This window comes from Pseudonaja textilis, chromosome 2, assembly GCF_049901715.1.
Source record: "Pseudonaja textilis isolate UNSWEBS1 chromosome 2, rPseTex1.2, whole genome shotgun sequence".
NCBI classification, from domain to species: Eukaryota; Metazoa; Chordata; class Lepidosauria; order Squamata; family Elapidae; genus Pseudonaja; species Pseudonaja textilis.
In genome coordinates, this window is record NC_141991.1 from 220,417,294 (window position 1) to 220,439,429 (window position 22,136).

Consider the following 22,136-nt stretch of genomic DNA (forward strand, 5'->3'; position numbering starts at 1 on the left):
TGGTAATAAGGGTAGTGACGTTCCTTTATGAGATTTACTAAATCTCATCCTATTTGCAGTTAGCAAAGCAACTGACCAGAACTGACAAGGGAAATTCATAATTGGCCTTTAAAAGGAAGTTTTTAAATTGTGAAAAATGTTACAGCCCTTCAAAATGGACAGAGAAACAAACTGAAAACCTATCTAACCAGTGCAGATGAATACATATGAATGGGCATTCTGCATCAGTTCAAATTACTAAATTGCTATCAAGAAAATCCCCACATGTAATAATCAAAACTGAAAATAAGGAGTCAGAGTTCTGTTTCTGACTTCGTTTTTATACTTGGTAAGTTTTGAGATAATACAAAGATTTTCAAAATTCACATATTCAATCAAATTTCAGATTCTTAGAATTTAAAAGAATGATTGATATGATTTTTATCATATTAATGTTTCTTAATTATTGAGAATCCCCAATCAAGAAAAGAAAACATGATTAAAAACACATGCTAATTGTTTCAGGGTCTGTTCATCTCTTTGCAAGGAATGAGGTAAGTTATGGATCCAAAACCATTTCCAGTGGCCATTCTCTAGAATAGCTAGAGTATACTTTAAAAAAAAACCCAATATGCATGACTATATCATTTAGTCAGACAGCTGGCCAAGGCTAGGTTCTAGGTTCTGCAACTAGTACAGGTAATCTTCAAGTTATAACCACTCATTTAGCAATGGGCCAGATTAGAATAGGCAGTTTTCTTGTATTTTCTCGATGAGCATATAATGAACCAATTACGTTTACCTTAGCTCCAAACTCAACAAGATTTGTCCTGACCCTCCCATCCCCTTTGAACCTGGCCTTCCTCCTCGGAGGAGGAAGATGAAGGGCTAGGCTGGGCTGAAGCAAAGGAGAAAGGGAAGGAGAAGCCATGCAGCTAAGGATGAAGAGCTTGCCCGCCTCTTCATAAGACCGTTCAGGAGAAACATCATGCAAATGTAAAAGCCGTTCCTCCCAAATCAGCAGCAGCACCTGGGCTCTGGCAGTAGGGCCACTTCATCCTTCCCCAGGAGTATCTTGCCAGCGTCCCCTTGATGGCCCTTCCCCCATACAGTTTCCAAGGAGGGAGAGGGGGAGAAAGAGAGAGAGGAGGGGGGACAAACAGTAAGTGCTCACAGTGCTTTATTTTAATTTGCGTGCCGTGTCTCATGGAGAGGCGGGGAATCCCCTCAACCTTAGCTGCTGGATGGAGGGCTAGGCTGGGCTGAAGCAGTGGAGAAAAGAAGCTAAGGGGCTCACCCTGCAAGACCCCTTGGGAGATAGGATGTGTAAATGTAAAAGCTGTTCCTTAGAAGTCAGCAGCAGTGCCTGAATGAAACAATTCATCTTCCACTCCCTCCCCACCTCACAACCACATTGGCGTGTTGCTCAGCCTCCTCCTGAGGTGCTGCGCCAGCACTGAAAGTGGGTCAGTGGCCACGGGGGTTGCTGCTAAACATGGATGTTGGTTGTTGCTCCCACAAAGCAGTTGTCAGGGCATGAAGACATGGGGGGCCTTAAAGTAAGCTGATGTGTGTGTCAGATAGCTCCATTCTCCCACCTTGCTGCGGTGGCACTCAAAATGAGACACCCCCCAAAATAAGCCCTAGTGCTTATTTACAAACTTAAAAGAAAATAAGACTAGGTCTTATTTTCGGGGAAATACAGTATGATATGGACACAGGATGTAAGGTGATCCTTTTCCTGATGATTAACTATGGTACTATCTGCTTGCAATGTATACAGCAATTAGAATAGGCAGTTTTCTTGTATTTTCTCGATGAGCATATAATGAACCAATTACGTTTACCTTAGCTCCAAACTCAACAAGATTTGCCAAATTCTGCACAGATTTAGCAACCAGCGTCAATGTTCTTGCTGCAGTCGGAGAAGGAGAATCTGTAATGAACAGTTTGAAAATTACAACCAATATTACAATAATTTATAGCAAGCCAACTAAGTCAAGTTTCTTCTAAGCCACATTAAATTAGCTAAGTTGCTCCTGATTCAAGTGGTTAACTGATGAGCCTTTTGAAGGGGAAGTTCACAAACCATAGCACCTTCTTTCCTAAGACACTGATAATATAGAAATCTTAAGGACAGTAAATTCTGGCAGTTTCTCCTTTTCTAAAATTTCTTTAAAGGAAAAAAATTGGCCAACTATTTGTTTAGGAAATATATCAAATAACTATACAACTGCATATTTGTCATTATCTTCCTAGTATTTAACCCTCTCAAAACAAGTTAAAGTCAATTATTGAATAGCAATATAAACTTACTTTATTTTAAAAAAATAAAATGTTGAAAGGAAAACTGTTAGGGAAATTTAGCAATATTAAACACATGATGAGTGCACCAGATTCATATACTCTCATTCTCATTTTATTACTGACATTTCTAATAAGAATTGTACACTTAAAAAAAGCACTCAAGCCTATTTAACCAAGCAACAGAATTTATTTTCATGACTGCATTTGAAACTAAATAGGCATTGTTGTCCTAATGCTAAATATGAGTTAATTACTATCTAATGTATTCACCTGAGATGATATTAAACATCCTTGGATTTAGAATAGCAGGGCAGATCAGCCGAAGGAAAACAAAGCCACTGAAATTATAGACACAAGAATATGTTGATGTTTGAAATGAATGAACAAAACATTGTGAAATTATTAAGATGCACATAAGATTAACCCATTTATCTCATTGTTCTTGTATATGTACTAGCCACAGTTCAGTTTTTCAACCATTATTCTAAAGCAGAGAAATTATTCTTTCAACACCTATATCTAATACTTCGTAAAATATTCATTACCGATTGACAGAATGATAGAAAAGATTTTTCAAAAGTCCAAAATTTTTCAAGTTAAAATGCCTATGTCACCCTATCAATGTAAAATGCAATAAGTATCAATAAAATTATATAATATATAGGCATGCAAATAGTCATTTCATATATGTAGTGTAGTAATGTACTGTTTAACAGGTAGTTAAATATACATATCAACAGTCTCAACAAGATAAGGAACAAAGAGATAAAATCTGGTATATTAATTTCTTTCTCACTCTCATAGTTTTCTGATGAGGTCTTGTTCCATAACATATTATGTTATAGAATGGATAAGTGAAGTACCAATAATAATAGGGATTTACCTTTGCAGTCATGTTATCTACATTCATGTTTGAGAGAGCACTTATACCAGCATCTTTTTGCAAAAAACAGTTACAAAGGCATATTTTCTAATTGGGATGTAGGAATTACTTTCCTAGTTACCCAACTAATATTTTTCTCTCAAGTTTTAATAGTATTTTTTCTGCATGTGCAATGTTTTATCTAAATATGATGTACTGTTGTGTAATTTATGAAAAGGTATTTTTGTAAGTATGAAAGCTGAATAGCGTGCATTTTCAAAGTTTTAAAACAGTATATCTTTTCAAAGATAGCTGAAAAATAAAACGTGAAGGTGAATTTCTCAATTACAGCATATAACAGCAACAAAGCAAAAATAATAATAAAAATATCTTACCTAACTACTCTTGTCCTCATGGTTGTATTGGCTGGCCACTTGCTCTGAACAGATTTTTGTAAGCAACCATAAATATACCTCAGCGTCCTATTCAAATAATACAATAGGGATAATAACACATGTAAGTTTTATAATAATTAAGTATTCCAAAATTATAGATAACTGACATTTCTGGTATTTCATATTTTCTACAATCAACAGTAGTATTTTAAAAATACTTTAAAAAAGTATTTTAAAAGGAAAGTTGAATGAAATAAAATACATCTGACTCAATAAATATATACTACACGAAATTTTACTTTTAGGTATCAGCTGAATAACTGAAAGATTAATAATTTTTTAAAAAATATAATAACTTTCTAAGTGTTCATTCAAGTTTATAGTAATGTTGGCAGCATGGTGGCCTACTAGTGAAGATTTTTGCCTCCCACTGGGAATGTTGAGAACTCAATCCTAGATAGCAGCAGATGTTTCTTTTCCAACGCACAAAGAAAAACATATCTGTTGCGAACTCCACATGGCGTCAGGAAGGGCATCCAGCTAGTAAATGCTCAGCTCTATCCAGTGGCTCTGACTTTACCCCAAATTAAGGGATTATAGGATTGTAAAAAGGGAATTATCCAAGTTTATAGTAGAAACAGTGACTTCAGACTTCCAGTTCAATACATCATAATTAAGATTCAGGTGAAAACCAAGGAAATTTTTTTTTGAATGTTACCAAGGTTCTACTATGCAGACATACTCTTATCCACAAACATTCAACTGTTGAACAAAATCTAAGAACTTGGCCAAGGAATAACTTTTTAGACAGAACTATATCATAACAATAGATAGTATATAAAATTGAAACAACCAAATTTCAACAGATTTTCTAGAAAATACTAATGAACTTACGGAGGTAGTATTTCTGCAGCCATAAATATTTTTTCCACTAGCTCTGACAGGATACTTAGTAGATGTGCTAAGTTAGTATTTACATCTTCATTTTTCTCTAATTTTGAAGGATTCAACTGAAATATACAACCAGAAATTTAACATTCTTATTTTGAATGAAATAGATTAAATATGTTTACAATACACACAGTTTAAGATTAGAAGATTAAATACTGAAATACACAGAAATTTAAAATTCAATAAGAAGCATATGGATTGTAATGGCATAAAACTAAGCATTCTTGGCTTTGTTGTTCCAATTTGACCTCTTTGATTATTTGGTGAAACCTACAAATCTTTCTCAGAAAAATGCATTTAACTTCATCAATAAAATACAAAGACACTGTCTGTATTATAATGGAAAAATATGTACAGGTTAAATACAACTATACAAATATTTTTTTAAAAAAAGCTAATAAGTGTGCTTCTTTATTAATCCATTAAATAAATAACAAGATGATGCACTTTCTGGTATAATAATTTCAGACAGTGTGAGGTTATGAGGTTAGCAAACATTTTTAATTTCTTAATTCCATCTAAGATTAGGGTAACCCCAATCTAATTGGCCATTTGCAGTACCCTAAAACTTGATTTTGTAAATGGGCCTGGGATCCCAGATATGTGATAAACCCCAACACTTGGCTTTGTTGATTGTTATTTTATTATGCTTGGTTGCTATGTTTTTTATATTATGTGTTTTATTTGTTTGATCTGTTTTATTATAAACTGCTTAGAGTTGTGTATGTGTGATGGTTGGCAATATAAATCAAATACATTTTTTAAAGAAAATAAGTTTTGGAGTCTAGAGGCCATATTTACTTTGTACCATATGTCTATCATTGAATGCAAAGTTCAATTTTAGTAAGAAGTAGTGAAAATAAAGCTGTAATGTTTTTTACCCCCAAGTTCAAATATTCCTTTGGAAAGGATTTTCAAGGGGTCTGTAGACCCCAGGTTAAGAATCTCTGCTCTAAGATAAGAAATAATACAATAGAATAATACTGGAAACATGTGCTTCAAAAACAAGTACTAATTAGATTAGCATATGATTCTACTATATTTCTAAAATTAGTGTATTTAGAAAATTGACATGAAAATTGACATGAAACAAATGTACATTAAAAAAGAAGTCTTTCCTAAAGAAAATGTGCATATTCATTAGATAGTCATATTAACCGACATTTCTTACCTCACACGATTGTTTACTCTCCATTATCTTTAAAATAGAATCCTTTAGAGCATGATGCACAAACCGTGTAGCTGTAGCTTTCATATACTGCTCCATAAGTGTACTTGCCAGTGTGGTGGCACGGAATAAGGTAGTGGCTTCATCTGAATAAAAATATATGCTTATATACTGGGTTCAAATATTATATATGGCATTTTTTTAAAAAAATCTGAGAGATGTTAATGGTACAAAAGACATTCTAAAGGAAAGGATTGGGAAACTTGGGAAGAGAAAACAAATGTCATAGAAAATTAATTTTAGGAATCAGTATTAAAGATTTACAATATACCTTCCATGCATATTTCTCTGTCATTTAGCGTTCGCAATAATAATGCTTCCAGTTTTTCATGGAGAAAAATTTTAAGTAAAATACTAGCCAGCAATGTTCGGTCTTGTCCACACACATGAGATAAGGCATAGACCACATGCAACTCTTTTTGCAGTACCAACTGAAAAATAAAGGTTAATAATTTAATATGAAACCAAAATATCATTTTTTTTCTTAAAAGAAGAAAACAAGCAAATCAAAAATTAGTTAATGCAAAAATAGATTAGCGAATGGAAAGAAGCTGCAAGAGCTATTGTATTTTTAACAATAAAAAATATTTAAAATATGATTTTGCATCTCTGATATATTCTGTACTCCAACTGATTTACATTGTTTCTAAACATTTTACAATTTTCATGTATTTCTTATTTCAGTTCTTTTCCCACTTAAGAACCATACTCCATATTTTAATTTCCCTTGCTGTATAATACAAAGAAGATATGAAAGCCATTTTTTTTAAATGTGGTCAAACCTCTGTTATGAATATATGCTGTTAATTCTGTTATTACTGCATATTCTCCAAGTTAAAATTTCCAGTCTATCATTTGTAAGATATATCATAGTATAGATAATGTTAAGTTTATCCCTGAGATTATCTTTTTAAACTGTGGTATTTTTATTGAAATATCTTGGAATTATGCCTAGTTAAAACATCTGGTGGTTTTTGTTTCCAGAATTGAATTCTAAAATTATTTGAATAATGCTGCATGTTTCTTTATACTATGTTTTAAGTTTTCTTTATGTGTCTCCCACATTAGGTAATATGTTCTGTCTCATGGCATTTTCAGCATTTATTACAGTATGCTTATTGATGGAGCTGTATACCATCTACAAAATATTTTGTATCAGTTTTCTCTTAAGATACAGCTTGAGAAAATTGTATAGATGTGTTCCAAAGTTCTTCCCATTGTTGTATGGGGACTGTTTCTTTTAAGTTTTGCGTCCAGTTTATCAAACAATTTTTATTCGTTCTGTTTCTCTATTGAATGTAATTGACACATACATGTATCCTAATAGGTGATCTTGATTCTGTACAAGCACTTCAAATACTGTCCTTTTTCTTAGAATCTTTCCCTAATTTTTGATATGTTTTTATTATTCCAACAATTTAATAGGTAAATAGATACATAGACCATAATAAAGTTTAGCCTTCACCAATTATTATTTTTTTGTTGTAATTCTTTTTTTTTTATATATAAATTTTTATTATTTTTTTAACATAAAAAACACAACAACAAAACATAAAAGTATCAGCTCCCCCATATTTTTGTACACACCGTAAGTCGGTTGGTCCATCGGTTTTGTGCATTCACCTCATAGTCACAATTACAATTACTTTATATAATACTCTTATCAATACAAATTTATAAATCCTAGTATCTCTATTAAAGAAAAAAAAAAATTTGACTAAACTTTTATTCGGTCATGCCTTTATGAGATAACTATATTTTAAATATTTTATTCTAAAACAAATCTTATAATCATACCAATTCTATCCCAAATATGAAAAAGAAAGAAACAAAGAAAACTATTATATAAATATAGTATCAAAAACCAATAAAAGGAAAAGGGGAAAATAAAGTCATTATTATTCCTTATTATCTAACTTTTATATTTTAATATTTCATCATTCAACCATTGATAGAAAAGATCCCAAACTAAATAAAATTGTTTATCTTCTTGCTCTCTAATTTCAAAAGTCAATCTACTCATCTCAGCACATTCCAAAATTTTCTTTACAACTTCTTCTTGCAATGGAATTTTCTCATTTTTCCAATTTTTTGCAAATACAATCCTAGCAGCAGTCAATACATTTACAATCAAATATTTCAACTCTTTACTATAAGTATCTGGTAGTATTCCCAATAGAAAAAACTCCGGTTTCAAGTCTATATGCTTCTTTGTCATTTTTTCCAGCCACATGTGGATTTTAGTCCAATATTTTCTAGCATCCTCACAAGTCCACCACATGTGATAGTATGAACCAGGTTTTTGTTGTAATTCTTGTTTAATCTATTATGGAATCTATATCTGCATATATAATTCTTACTCTAGTAATCTCCAGTTTGAAAGGCATTTAAACAAAAGGCTAGTGGTGAAATGGTTGGATTTACTGTGTTTCTCATGAAGTTCCAAACTTTGTTTTATAGTAAGTCCTTTCATCTGTGGAGATTCTCAATCATCCAGGTCATGGTTGTCCCAAAGGTGCTTTTTCAAAGGCAACTTTTTTTCCTTCAAAGGACAGTGAAAGGACACAACCTATCTGCTCTCTTTTTAGCAGTTCCAGGAAGGTTCCACACCCATTTGCATATTGATTTAGGTGACCTTAAGGGTACAGATAAATCCCCAAGTGACTCTCAAAGAGCTAATTACGTTCAGAGTGCAAACGACCAGATAATTGCAAAGAAGATTGTTAGGTATAACATAGGTCACCTAACTAGTTTGGGTAAAATAATATATATAAGCTATGATAGTTAGTTTAAGTGTGTGTCACTTTAAATGCAAAGCATGTAATTTTGGGTGTGGTGTGAAACCACCATAAGAGGCAGCAAGAGGACTTGATTGATTGCTGACGATTCCCTGACTGTTTGCTGGCAATTACTGACAATTACTGGATTGGATTACGTTGATGTTTGTTAGCTGCGTGTTTTCCCTACTGAAGAATTGCTGAAGGAAGAGAGGAGTTTTTTTGAGTTTTTTCTTCATATCTCTCTACTGCGAGGAGATAAATCACCGGACTGATATTTGTAAGTGTACTGACCTCTCTTTTTCGACACTGGAATTTGCAACTGAATAATCCCTGGACGGACTGAACTAAGTGAATGATATATGGACTGTTTTGACTATGCTTTAACTCTTGCTGGAATAAAACTATTTAATAGGCACTGTGTATCTGGTTTACTGAGTGCAAGCTACAAAAACGTTTATCTCACGTATTTTGCCTGCCTGCCTGCCTGCCCTGCAGATCTTGCTAGAGTATATCCCTAACAAAGATAAATCCTTCCTTTCCTCACCATTCAGTCAGAACTGAAGAAGCCTCTTGGATGAGAAATGAAATGTTTTCAAGAAAAGACAAAGGCTAGTTGTCTTTGAAAAAGCGTCTTTGGGACAATAAGTTCTTTCCAGTGTTTGTTCTCTTTCATATTCCTCCAATGTATATATTTATGTAATTCTTGTAGAAAGACCCCCCAAAATTAGTTTTCTTATATTGACAAGAAACGCTTTAAAATGTTTTTCAAAATGCTACTGAAATCACATTATTTCAATACCTCTTTAAATTCACTGTATTCTTCTTCAGGCATTATTTTCTCCATAGAATATCGTGCTCGCACACGCAAAGAGCCTGGTTCAATACCTTTCAGGGGTACATGTGAACTGAGTTGAAACCATTCATCAGTTGCTTGTCCTTTCTGCAGTCGGTTCAACTGGCATCGCATAAATACTTGAAATATATAACATTACAGATTATAGTTAGCTTTTTGCAATTCTGCTATAACTAACTGACATTTCAAAAGGTACAGTTCCTGGCCAACTTTATTTGGGCTAGAAGTTTTAGAGGTAAGGCTTAGTTAGGACCTAGATGGACCAGGAAATCACAGTGGCATTGGCTAACCAGGGGTGGAGGGTGTAGGAGTTCACGAATGTATGGGCTGATATTCAAGTTTGGTGTGAAAGATATAACAAGATTCTCTGTATGTTAGAATATTATACTTGACTTCATTCTCACCCTAATGTTTTAAACATATAATAACATATGAATTATTTCATCCCTGAGTCTGAAAAGTTTTTTTTAAACAATTTTCCAGTAGGATTAACTGTAGCATAATTTAGCATTGATTACACAATCATTTTCGCTGTTATATAGAAAAAATCATTCAATTTTCTAAGAATATGTAATGGAATATGCACCTAGAGGAGCAGTAAATAAGAGTTTTAGCAACAAAAAGCTTTACCAGACAGAGATTCAGATTAAGAAATGGTGCAGTCCTAACCTGGATGGGGAAGGGAAGGGAAGAGGTTGAGGGTAGCCACACCCAAGAATCTCAGGATATATCTATTAGATTAAAAGCTTAGCTTCACTTTGGCAAAATTCTGTCTCTTTAAGTGTTAGCAAATAAAGGATTGGATTCAATTAGATTTTGCTGTGTTGTTCTTGTGCTTGGGCCTGACAAAAGGCCTGATTATCTACGAATGCAAATAACAAAGTACTTATCAGGATCATTCTTCCTGAACACTGTTGCATCAAATCATTTTCTCATGGAGAAAAGTACAAAAAGATTTACTTTCTTAAAATACAAAGATGTTCAAATTTAAATGTTCTTTTTTTCAAGTTTACCTATATATTAGACATTCTATCTCCTCTTACATCAGTCTCAGAACATATAACTTTATTATTACATCTGTTTAAATTACCCAGTTTCTGAAGTGTAGTGGATATTTCATATTTGTACTATTTCTAAAAGTAAGTTACATACATTTGAATAAAACAGGATCTATTACAATTTTTACTTATCAATTATCTTTTTCTTACAAAGATTAAGGTTTTTGTGCTATTCCCCTTTCATGTACTTCCAGTGCAGAGCTGCAAGTTATTTTGCTGATGTAAATAAAAAAGAATCATGTTTGCTTCATGTTTTATTGTTCGCAATAAAAATGTTTAAAATACCCATTTGTGTTTGCTTGATATGCTCTTATTATCATTATTATCAAACTTATTCCTATCAAAAATTCTGATCACAGTGTTTGTATGTTGCAAGACAACTGATATGAAAGAATATTCCTTTTGTTTTACAACCTCTCTGACACAAAACTGAAAACACGTCCCTATGAGAAAGTAGAGCTGGTATATAAGACTACTGAGATTGAGTTTTCATCCCCCAAATTTTGCCTTCAATTTTACTTCCTAATTTTTTTCCCCATCTTTATTTTCTTCAAGAAATGAGTATGGACAGTTCTAGTGCATAATTTGGGGGGGGGGTGTGTCCTCCTGGACTCAAAATTCCTGGCTAGGAGGGCTTTGGTAAACCTTTGGGTTGTGTGTGTGTGGGGGGGGAAGGGGTTGTAAACAGTCACTCTCATCTGGACTACTGCAATGTGCTCTACATAGGATTGCCCTTGAAGAGCGTTCAGAAGCTTCAGCTGCTGCAAAATGCAGCAGCACTTTATGAGCTGCATTGGTTGTCAGTCTGCTTCCTACTGTAAGTCATGGTGCTGGCTGTTACCTTAAAAGTCCTTCCTGGCTTAGGACCAGGTTACTTGAGGGACCATCTCTCCCCAATTATTTCTGCCATTCAATCGGACAGGAAGAATAGATATGCTTCAGGTCCCATTGGCCAAAGAATACTGGTTGGCAGATCCTAGAATATATTCCCTAACCCTAACCTATAGCATTCAACTTGTGGAACATTCTACCTCTGGAGATCAGGATGGCCATGGCCCAGCTGGCCTTTCATGAGATCCTAAGACTTAGTTCTGGCCCTGAGACCCAGAGGCAGTGCAAGAACCTGCTTTTTGGTTAGGGTAGAGATCCGAGTTTACATTGTTTGGCCAGTGGTGTTTTTTTACTTTGCAATTTTGTAATTAATTTTTATTTTAACTCATATAATGGAATAATAAAAAATAGATAAATAAATAGAATACATATTTCTCCTTTATTATCATCACAGAGTAGGCTCAAAGTTGGGCACATACTCTTTCTTGGTTAAACTCAATCTTTGTTATATTCTACCTACATTCCAGACGTTGCCTTTGTTGTTTCATCTGCCAAAGTTCCTCAAAGAAACAAGGAGCTAACAGAGATTAGCTAATCCACAGAGGTTATCTGGGAACAACTTTGTCAAGGGCCTGAGATGCTGCATCGTATCAGCAGCATACTAGGTCCTCAATTCACCTGCCTATAGAGTTGCTGAAGAATTCCTTAAGTGCCTGTTGGAAATCAGAAAGCATTTGAAGACCATTTGAAATGAGAATACATAATGGCCACCATCCTCTCTTGTTTTCAAAGTATTTCCATGAACTGAAATTACTGCTGAAATGACTACAAAAGATGAAGAATCAACAACAATGAAATTTACAATAAATTATGTGCTAAGAAAGATATTATCGAAAAGGGACAAAAGCAGCTGTAAGTTATGTGAATTTTTTTTATTTAACTGGGGAAAAGAGTCATTTTCTTTTTTGATAAATTCTATATTTTTTTTAAATACCAAACTTACATATATCTGGATCTTTACTCTTCTTTGTTTTATTACTAAGATTTATTTCAAATCTGTTGATATCAGAAGAAAGATCACTGGGGAAAAAAAGAAAAATCATATTAATATTTGTATTCTACCATCACACTGAACATCAAAATGCCAGAAAGTCATTGGCATTTTCATTACAGTCATATTGGTTAAAAAATGAAATAAAGCTACATACTATAAAACTGTCTGATTTCTAATTCCATTTTAAAGTAGTTTTTTTTTTTAAAAAAATCTATTCAGTTTGTTGGCAAACATCCCTGCCCCATGTAATTAGCATGAAACTTACTCAAACACAAACTCCTCTGACCACACAGGGTTCTGTCCTTCTCGTACATGCGTTTTTGCCACCTGAACACTATTCAGGGATATATTACAGTAAGGATTAGTAAAATGCTTTGCTGGAAGTGTATGGGCTTCTTCAACATGCAATATAAGACTGCTGACCTAGAAAAATTGCAACAGAATTTTAAATTTTATTTTATGAAAATTATGAAGTATACAAAATTGTGTATAAATTATTATATCTACTGATATAGTAATTATATTAATACCACATTAAGAGCTAAAACATAATAGATTTAATTTGAATGTTATTGTATTTTCTTTCATATCTATCTAATGCTCGTAAAGAAAACAGAAAAATGTCTGGATAGAATTTATACACTACAAAAATAAAATAAGAATAAAAGTGCAAAATTGTTGACTGGATTTGTGCCTGCATAGGGCAAATTTAGAGAAACTACCATGTTTCTTAGAAAACAAGACAGGGCCTTATTTTTTTTAGACCCCTGAAAAAATGGCTAGGCCATCTTTTTGAGGGGTGTCTTAATTTTCCTACCATGTGCCTCGCCCAGCCACTGAGCTGCTTCTATTCAAAGGAATGTCCCACATGTCTTGTCTCTCCAACGGGCCCCTTCTTTAGCAGTTGAAAGTGCCCCATGCGCACCCTTGCCTCTCCACCAGGCCGCTCCTGTAGCAGCCAAAAGGAGCTATTCAACAAGCTTAGCACAGACTGAGGAAAGAATGGCAGGCAGGAAAATTCACCCTCTACATGGATAAAGAGAATCAGAACCCAGAGCAATAATAAAAGGGACACGTGTTTAATTATTGAAAGGCATCAGGTGGGGCAAACCACCTATTGCAAAATAAATTCAGAAAACCATCAAACTCCATGGAATGCAACAATCTTCTATAAAATATACTACATTGCTACTAATGCAGGAATTAGTAGAAAGTTGAAGAGGAAGATCACCGTGCCACTCCCTGGGGCAGAAAAAAATATCATAGAATGTGGAAGGCATAAGCACCAACCTATATTTAAACCTCTCTGTAATTCATAAGTTTGCTCTGTGCAGACACATACAGCCTTTTGAAAGAAAGTACAGCAATCCTATAAGAAAGTAAATATTTAATCATAAAACACTATTTTTATGATTAAAAGAATTTATAATGACTGTCACATATAAAATTGGAAGAAAGAGTACTATAACATCTAAATCAGTGGCTCTCAAAGTGGGCGGTACTGCTCCCTGGGGGGTGGTGGGATGACTTAGGGGGGTGATAAGAGGCAAGGGAGGTGGCAGAGGAGTGCTGAAGGTGGACCCCTCGCAGGGTGCAATTTAGCCTGGCTTGCTGGTGGCCAAGAGGAAGGCAAGCCAGGGCTGACCTGTTGTCACTTGGGTCCCTCCTGGATTCTCCACAGCTGCTGGGCCTTGCCTGCTAGGGGCGGGGGTGGGGGAGGAGACCAGGGAGCATGATGCTATGCCTCCCGCATCACCCCTTGCCTGCCGCCCCTTTCCTCTGCCACCTGCCAACCTGCAAACTTTGGCTGAATGCGGGCCGCCGCTGTGAGAATGATGCGAGTCAAGCCTTGTGAGAGTGGATCTTCCACCCATGGAGCTTGCATAATGGCAGCCGCACTTGGCTAAAACACTTGGAGGGGCAGCTGGCAGAGGGGCGATGCAGGCAGCATAAACCACTCCCCCTCAGCACCCGCGACCAGCGAGCCCCAGCAGCTGATGAGATGCAGGCTGGCAGGGAGCCAAGTAGTGACAGGTCTGCCCTGACTGCTCACCTTTCCCTCTGCTACCAGCCACAGGAGGATGGTAAGTTTGTAGACCGTCATGAAACCACTGCGGTTTGGGCTACATACGTTTGAATAAATGCCTACAAACTTACCTTCCTGCCACGGCTGGTGGCAGAAGAAAAGGTGAGACAGTCAGGGTGGGCTGGTTCACTTTTCCTGCAACTCACTTCTCCTGCGGCTCCTGTGGTGGGGGAGGCTGCAGCCTCACTTGAAGTTCCCAGCCCTTTCCCCAAAAGAGGGAGGGGTGGAAATCCCACCCGCAGCCCTGTTGTTGGACCCAGAAGCCTTGCCTGCCGGCTTTTCCAGGCAATGCAGGACCAGGCGTGAGACTCGTCACAAGCGACTCTGCTGGACACTCTCTCTACCTTGTTGGAAGAGAGAGAGAGTGTGTGTGTGTTTCAGGTAGGTCTCCTAGCTTAGGAGGAGAGAGCAAAGGGATAAGGGAAGGGATAGAGGGAAAGAGAGGGAAAGAGAGAAAGAGAGAAAGAGGAAGAGACAAGAAAGTAAAGAAAGAAAAGGGAAAGAAAAGGGGAGAGAAAGGAAGAGAAAGGAACAGGAAAAGAAAGAGGGGGATGGAAGGAAGGGAAAGAAAGAAAGGAAGGAAGGAAGGAAGGAAGGAAGGAAGGAAGGAAGGAAGGAAGGAAGGAATGGATGGAGGGAGCGATGGAAGGAGTAAATGAGATATCTAGTCCAACCACCTGTTCCAGAAGGGAGGGAGTGTGTGTGTGTGTGTGTGTGTGTGTGTGTGTGTGTGCATGCGTGTGCATGGCTGTCAAAACTCCCAAAACAGATCAAGTAGCTCTGGGGATGTCAGTCATAACTTAGAAAACTTGCTAAGCAACCAGCCATTAAGCGAGAACCACTTGTATTTGGTTTGTCAGTCACATGGCCACCAGGCCATGCCTACCCAGTCACATGACCACCAAGCTATGCCCAACCAGCAAGCCACACCCACCCAGTCACATGACCACAAATTATGCCACACCCACAGAACTGATTAAGCAATTTGAATCCCACCCCTGGGTGGGGGGCACTGATTATGAGTTTGTAGCACCAAGGGGGTAGTGGACTGAAAAAGTTTGGGAACCACTGATCTAAATGTTAATTGTTCTATCAAATATTAAGATGTAATCAGTAGAATTTGCTATTTACTATTTATAATTCTCAAGAATTTTTGGAAGTAACCCAATAAAAGATATACAATTATTACAATAATATACACTTTGGGGGTTGGCTTCTCAATAAAAATGTCTAATTTAGGCGAAACAATTAGTTCTCAGATTATATTCTCAATATATAGTCCTATAACATACATAGGATTATATCCATATAATGATAATCCCACTATAATTAGACATAAAATACACTAAATGACATCCCTACTACCACGGATATATGTTGCTCCATTAAGATTATAGAGCAATCTCTAAGAAAAATGCCAATTAACATCATAATTGATTATATAACAGCTTTTTCTTAGAATTTGGTTAGTTGACTAATTCATGACTTGCCTATTGACTTTGACTTCATTATTAAAAATGAAGTTAAAAATTATTAAAAGCAAAGCAGTAATTGTGTTATTAAAATTAACTCCATTTATTTCATGTTTATTTCAATCTTTAATTTGTTTAAAGTACATGATAAAGGAGACACTATGATTATTCTAAAAAAATTATAACTCCTTTACTTTATACAAGTAATACATTAGTTCAATCAAAAAAGTTTCAGTGAGAACACAGTACCTGGCGCAAGCGTTTATTAGATGTTCCCGAACTTGTTTTTCGTAAATTGCAAAAAGTTTGCAACACTTTCATCCAGTCCTGCAGGTAAGAAAATCTCAGATCAGCAGTTCCTACCTATGCAGTGCAAACTTTTATATGTCCATAGCTGGGTGCAGGATTACAGACAAAATTGTACTTATGTTTAATCCTTTAACTAATCTTTAAATGTTTTAGTTAAGTTTAATTTGTTATAACAGATCTCTATTTTATTTCTCCTAATGCATAAAAATAGTGTGATCATAATCAATTAACCATTTAATTACAGGAAGGTAAAGTATAAAGGCAACTACAGACACTTTTTTCTGACTGCCCTATTTCTGTAAGTATTTGCTCTTGTTCACTTCTAAACAGATTGCTTCAATCATGACAACCCTTTAATAAACTGCTTCACTAAGCTGTATGTCAATCTTCTTACAAGGAAAATGTCCTTTTTGGGTGTTTGTGTGCGCATATGCACACACATGCTGTAAAAACCTTTTGACCTTGAATATTATAAATACAAACCACTATAGCAAGCACATTATTACAATCCAATCTAATTGTTATTACAATACATTAAAAACATATCATATACTGCTATCTTAATCATATTCAGTAGGGTTTTTTAAAAAAAATATTTACCTGTGCTTGTTCTGGAGTTTCTCCTGCAAAGTAAAAGATGTAATGCTCTTCACTAAAGTGCTGAACTACTATCTGAAAACAATTTGGCCTATTTAAAGGAAAAACAAACAAACAAACAAATAACAATAGAATTCTTTTAACAGAATGCAGATGTCACTCCTGAGACATGCAGTGCTTTTCATTCTCATATATGTTTACTATTATTACTCTCCTATTGCAGTGCATTTAAATCCTTCTTTATTTTCCAAATATGCCTATATTTTAAATTGATAATATGCATCTCTTTTTAATGTACATTAATAGCATCATTTAAGGATAAATCATCACAAGATGGGATGGGCAGAAAATAAATCTAGTAATTAAAAATAAATTAGTTAATATTGACTCCAAAAACTGCATAAATTGAAGTCTGAATTCTAAATAGTCAATTTTACTTTGTTATATTCTTCTCCAATCTAAAATGTCATTACAGACAAATTTCATTTTTGGTCATCAAAATGTACCCAGTTTTGGACATGATGTTGGTATGTTTATGTTCAGGAACTAAGAAACTTTAATAACCATTTTGAATGATAGAAACAAACATAATTTTAAGATAATTTAATACTTCAACTGAATTTTACAAAGAAAATGCACACCTGGAATTTAATTCAATACTTTAATGCATATTATTTTTCTTAACTTTCTAAGCCCTAAGAAAAACACATATCATTCATACACAGTACTTGTTTTTGGTTTAAATTCTGTTATAGATTTTTGGGATATTGGCCCCTGTTCTAACAATGCCTACAAAATCTGCTCCATGTGACACATATTATAATATCACCATCTTCTTAAAGGTAGTCAAATCCTTAGTTGAATTGTTCAAGTCCTATCCTCAGGAATAGAAATAGACAATCCATAGGATGTAAAACTATCAGTTAGTTTTAATGCTCTTATACTGACCTAGCCCTTCTCCCACTAAAAAAGCACAAACAAAAATTAAAAATGTGTCATTTTATTTCCAGAAATTCTCATTTTTGTTCATTGTAAAATTTAAAAATCAATACATTGTAGAAGTTTGAAAACAAAAAGATAACTTACAATAGCTCTTGAACAATAGAAAATATAATGTATCAAGATTTATAACAATACAAAATTAAAAAAGAAAAAATGAGGCAAATATATTTTCTATTATTTATATAAAGCAGAATATCAAAACAGAGACAAGAAAAATGATATTGTAGCAATATTAATTACAATTTGGATTATTAATGTTACAAGCATTAGAATTATTTGGTATTTCAAGGTTGAAAATAAATCTTGTATTGTCAATACACAACACACAAACACACATTAATGAAAAGCAAATATTGGTGAATGGAACAAATTTTATAAGAATTAAAATACAAAAAAGTAAAAAAATAAGTTTTTAAGTTTCCTATTTTTGTATTTCTGTTAATCTGTATTATTTGTAGATATTTAGCTCCCTCCCCATTTTAGATACTAAAGAGATTATGCCTGCCATTCTCTAGATTGTTATCTATGGGAATCATTATTGCTTAAATTTGATTGAATTTCTATTGGATATATGTTGCTGCTATTCTCCAAGTTTAAAAACCCATTCAGATATTGCCAGAACAGCATATTTACATTTGCTTCATTAATAATGAAATTAACCCCAAAATATTTGAAAATAATATCTTACCTGCCAAACAGACTATCATGTACACCATAGACAGAACATACACTAAGATCTATCAATCCTTTGGGTTTAGTTGCTCGCTTTTCACTTTCAAAATAAATAAGCTGTGCATCATTTCCTTCTAAAATAAAGTACAAGTTTTTCCACCGCTTTCCTTTACCTGTAAACAGGGTAAAGAGGCAGGGTAAATATGTGGATTTTCTATCAAGTCTCTGACAGTCTGACTTCTAAAATTATCTTTGTCAATCCTGCCTTATTTGTTCAAATTACCCCCCCAAATTTTTTATGGATCTTTAACAATGGAATGTTACATAAGGTAAACGTTTAGCCGAACTCAAATTTTGATTGACTGCTGGAAAGATTCCCTATAGACTGGGTATGAATGTATGAATTCATATCTTTCTGGAACTTTTCTTTTTTTAATATTGTAATTCTGATTAGTAGTTTCAAGTTCTATACATCACAAGCAGAAGAAAAGGCAATTGTAGAACTGTATTTTCTTTTCACCTTGCAGAAGAATATTAATATATAAATATGAGCCAAAAAAGACAATAGTATGCAGTTACACTCTATATAAAGCATACAAATTGAGTATAAGCAAATAGGATTACATTATGTTTCTGCCACACAATGTTATTTCTTTATTTATTTTCCTCCTTTATTAATTTTACAAATAATTAAACGTGGTGAACTTATCCAACCCTTTCTTCATGCTGTTTTCCCCACAACAATCCTGTGAGGTGAATTGGGCTGAAAGAGAGTGACTGATCCAAAGTCACCCAGCAGGCTTTCATGGCTAAGGTAGGACCTGAACTCATGGTCTCCAGCTTCCTAGCTTGGTGCATTAACCACTGGACCAAACTGGCTCTATTTAGTATAATTTAAGATTCCCTAAACTATAGTATGTACAAGATTCTAATCACTGACACTGGAGTACTTGCCACAAGTGAAGCAAAATTTAACTGAATTGTTAGATACTCACAGCCATTCTTAACACAAAAACTATGATTTGTACTTACTTTTTTTAAGAAGATATCCTTTTTTAACAATATTTTTATAGAATGCATCTTTAGTTTTTCGCCGAATTGTATTGTAAATTTCTTTTCCATCTACAACATCGTTCAGCACTTGCCCTTGATGCTAAGAGGAAAAATACGTTCATTCTGAAACACTAGAATTCTACAGTGCATACTACAGCACACTGATTAATTCAGGGTGCTGCAAGATATAACTAAAGAATGATATCTTAAATTAATGTATAACTTTGTCAGCTATTTCTATATCTCCCCCCCCTCTCCCTGTATGTATTTTTAATCCATTTCCCCATATCCAATTAGAGCACATTAACAATACAATGAAACAGTATGAATGAAATGAAGTTTCTTTTCATTTATATTTTAGAAATCTTTGTACTTCAACAAATGGTTTTAAGATTGTATTAATTCTACTTGTATTATTTAGTTTTACAAGTAGGAACAGCAACAATATGCTGTGCCTTTCTGTTTTGAAGTCCAGGAATTCTTTATTCCATTACTCTTCTCCTAATCTTCTATTCCATTCCTTCTGACACGATGTTTCTGGCCTACCCATTTTGGTTGGTTTGCTTAGTTTTGCTTAGGTGTCTCTTCATAATTCTGTAAACAAGTGGATCTGCTAGTCCTTGCCTTTGTTCATGTATAACAGTAAATACAGTAATAGTGTGATGATTACTGTTTTGTTTTTTAAGTATTAAGGATTTAATTATGAGTCGCATTCTGGTGCATGACAAGAAAGAACATCAACTTAAAAGGATGGTCAAATAAACAGTTACAAATGATAAGAATTTAAGTAACCTACAAAATGGTCCAAAGAGCAATTTTCTCATTGCTATAATTAATTTAAATTATGACTCCCTCTACCGAAAGAACAAACCAAATATTTTTTAATTTTATTAGATGTTTTTATCCTGCTTGATTATGTTTAAAACTAACTCAAGACAGTGAAAACGGGTAATACTTCTCACTCCCCCTCTTTCCTCTACAACAGCAGCCCTATGACATGGGTTGGGTAAGAGTGACTGCCAAAACTCAGTGTCTTGGGGCATTCCGGTGACTTAGGTGCTGCAGAGGGAGAGGACTAGCTTTGTCCTTTATCTCTGATTTTTCCGTGATCAGGGGCCCTTTGAAGGCGCAGGAAGCTTGGAGAGCAACACGAAGCAGAGTGGACCCCAAGGGTGTGGTGGGGAGCGAGCCAGCCTCCCGCTACACTGAAGGATTTCCCTCGATCCCGGCGTAGAGAGTGTCCTGTCATACTGACATGGTGGACCTGAAACCGTGACTAGTCACAATTGAAGAGGAAGCAATAATTGTAAAGAACGGACTGTGACATTTGAAAAGAATCCCATATTGCAATAGACTTGATCGAACTCCTAAAGTGAGTAACTTTCTAGAGACTCTCAGCAGAGGAGGAAGCTCCAGGGGGAAGGCTTTAGTCCCGAAAAGCGGCAACCCGAAAGGAAAGAGCTGTAACCTAAAGAACTCAGGAAAGCTGAAAAGAGAGAAGACTTAAAACTCAAGAGGGATGGAAAGGAGAATCCAGTGATTCAATTCTTCTGGTGCTGAAAGCAACGAAGTATCGGCTGTGTGACTGTGTGGAGTGAAATTGGAAGAAGGGAAAGTTGTAGCAGAAAGAGGACCAAAGAGGAGAGCTCCGGAGGTGATTGTGAATTGTGGATTTGTTTTAGAAAAGCCCTGCAAGCAGAAGGGGGAAGTTGACAGCCTTGGGGGCTTAGAGAACAATAAGGCAATTTAAGAAGATTTGGTGAAACCTGGCAAAGCCCGGAGGAACGAACTGTAGAATCATAGAACTTAATAACTGAACAAGCAGGAGGACTATAGAAAGCCCAAAATTAACAGCGGAAGGAGACTGGATTATTAGCTGAGACAGAACTGGAAATGAACACTCTAATATCAAGTAACTCTTTAATAATTGGAGGATAAGTCTATTAGAAAATCAACTGTAAAATAACTGGTTCGATATATTAAGTGTTTTGAAATATCAAATATAATATTGATATATAACCTATATTTGTATTAATTTTAAAGATTGAGACATCTTTAGGAAAAAACTATAATATAGATAAGCTTTATTAAATTTATAGGATTAATTTATACTTAGTTTATATTAATTAATTTATATTTATATTTATATTTTATATTTAGATTTATATTGAATGCCAAATATTAACTGGAGTTACGTATAAATATTATAGATGATTTAATATACTATAATTTTGGATATATATAGACAGATAGATAGATATTGCTATATTTAAAATATAATTAGGATTTATATACTTGGATTAATATTTATGTTAATTGTATATTAAGTATCAACTATATTATATCGTATATTCTATACCAGGGGTCCCCAACCACCGGTCCCCGGACCGGTACAGGTCCGTGGAACAATTTCTACCGGGCCGCCAGTTTGCTGGGTGCTGCCATCTTGTTTTGATGAAAAAGTGCTTCCGGTGAGCTTTTCCGGGTAGAAAGCAGCGTTTGGGTGCTGAAAGAGTCCTCGCACCTTAGTTTCATCGAGGAGGGGGGCAGCTTCGAACAAAACTAAGGCGCGAGGATTCTTTCAGCACGCATGGCAAGGCGAGCCGAGCGACCGTCCTGAAGCCGTCGCGAAGCCCATCAACACAGG

General features: G+C 34.9%; 1 protein-coding gene across 2 annotated transcripts in view; it reads right to left on the reverse strand.

The window, feature by feature from the left end:
* Positions 1-22,136, reverse strand: part of RASA1 (RAS p21 protein activator 1) — a 64,865-nt gene that overhangs the window by 5,432 nt on the left and 37,297 nt on the right. Inside the window, exons 10-22 of one of the 2 annotated variants that reach the window (XM_087927080.1) lie at positions 19,469-19,589; positions 18,453-18,609; positions 16,766-16,853; positions 16,106-16,183; positions 12,564-12,721; positions 12,248-12,324; positions 9,302-9,474; positions 5,994-6,153; positions 5,666-5,808; positions 4,438-4,553; positions 3,544-3,630; positions 2,557-2,624; positions 1,827-1,915 (exon numbers count right to left, since the gene is read on the reverse strand). In XM_087927080.1, coding sequence (XP_087783206.1) covers positions 1,827-1,915; positions 2,557-2,624; positions 3,544-3,630; positions 4,438-4,553; positions 5,666-5,808; positions 5,994-6,153; positions 9,302-9,474; positions 12,248-12,324; positions 12,564-12,721; positions 16,106-16,183; positions 16,766-16,853; positions 18,453-18,609; positions 19,469-19,589 — 1,515 coding nt within the window. The remainder of the gene's footprint in view (positions 1-1,826; positions 1,916-2,556; positions 2,625-3,543; positions 3,631-4,437; positions 4,554-5,665; positions 5,809-5,993; positions 6,154-9,301; positions 9,475-12,247; positions 12,325-12,563; positions 12,722-16,105; positions 16,184-16,765; positions 16,854-18,452; positions 18,610-19,468; positions 19,590-22,136) is intronic. The other variant, XM_087927081.1, reaches the window with a different exon arrangement.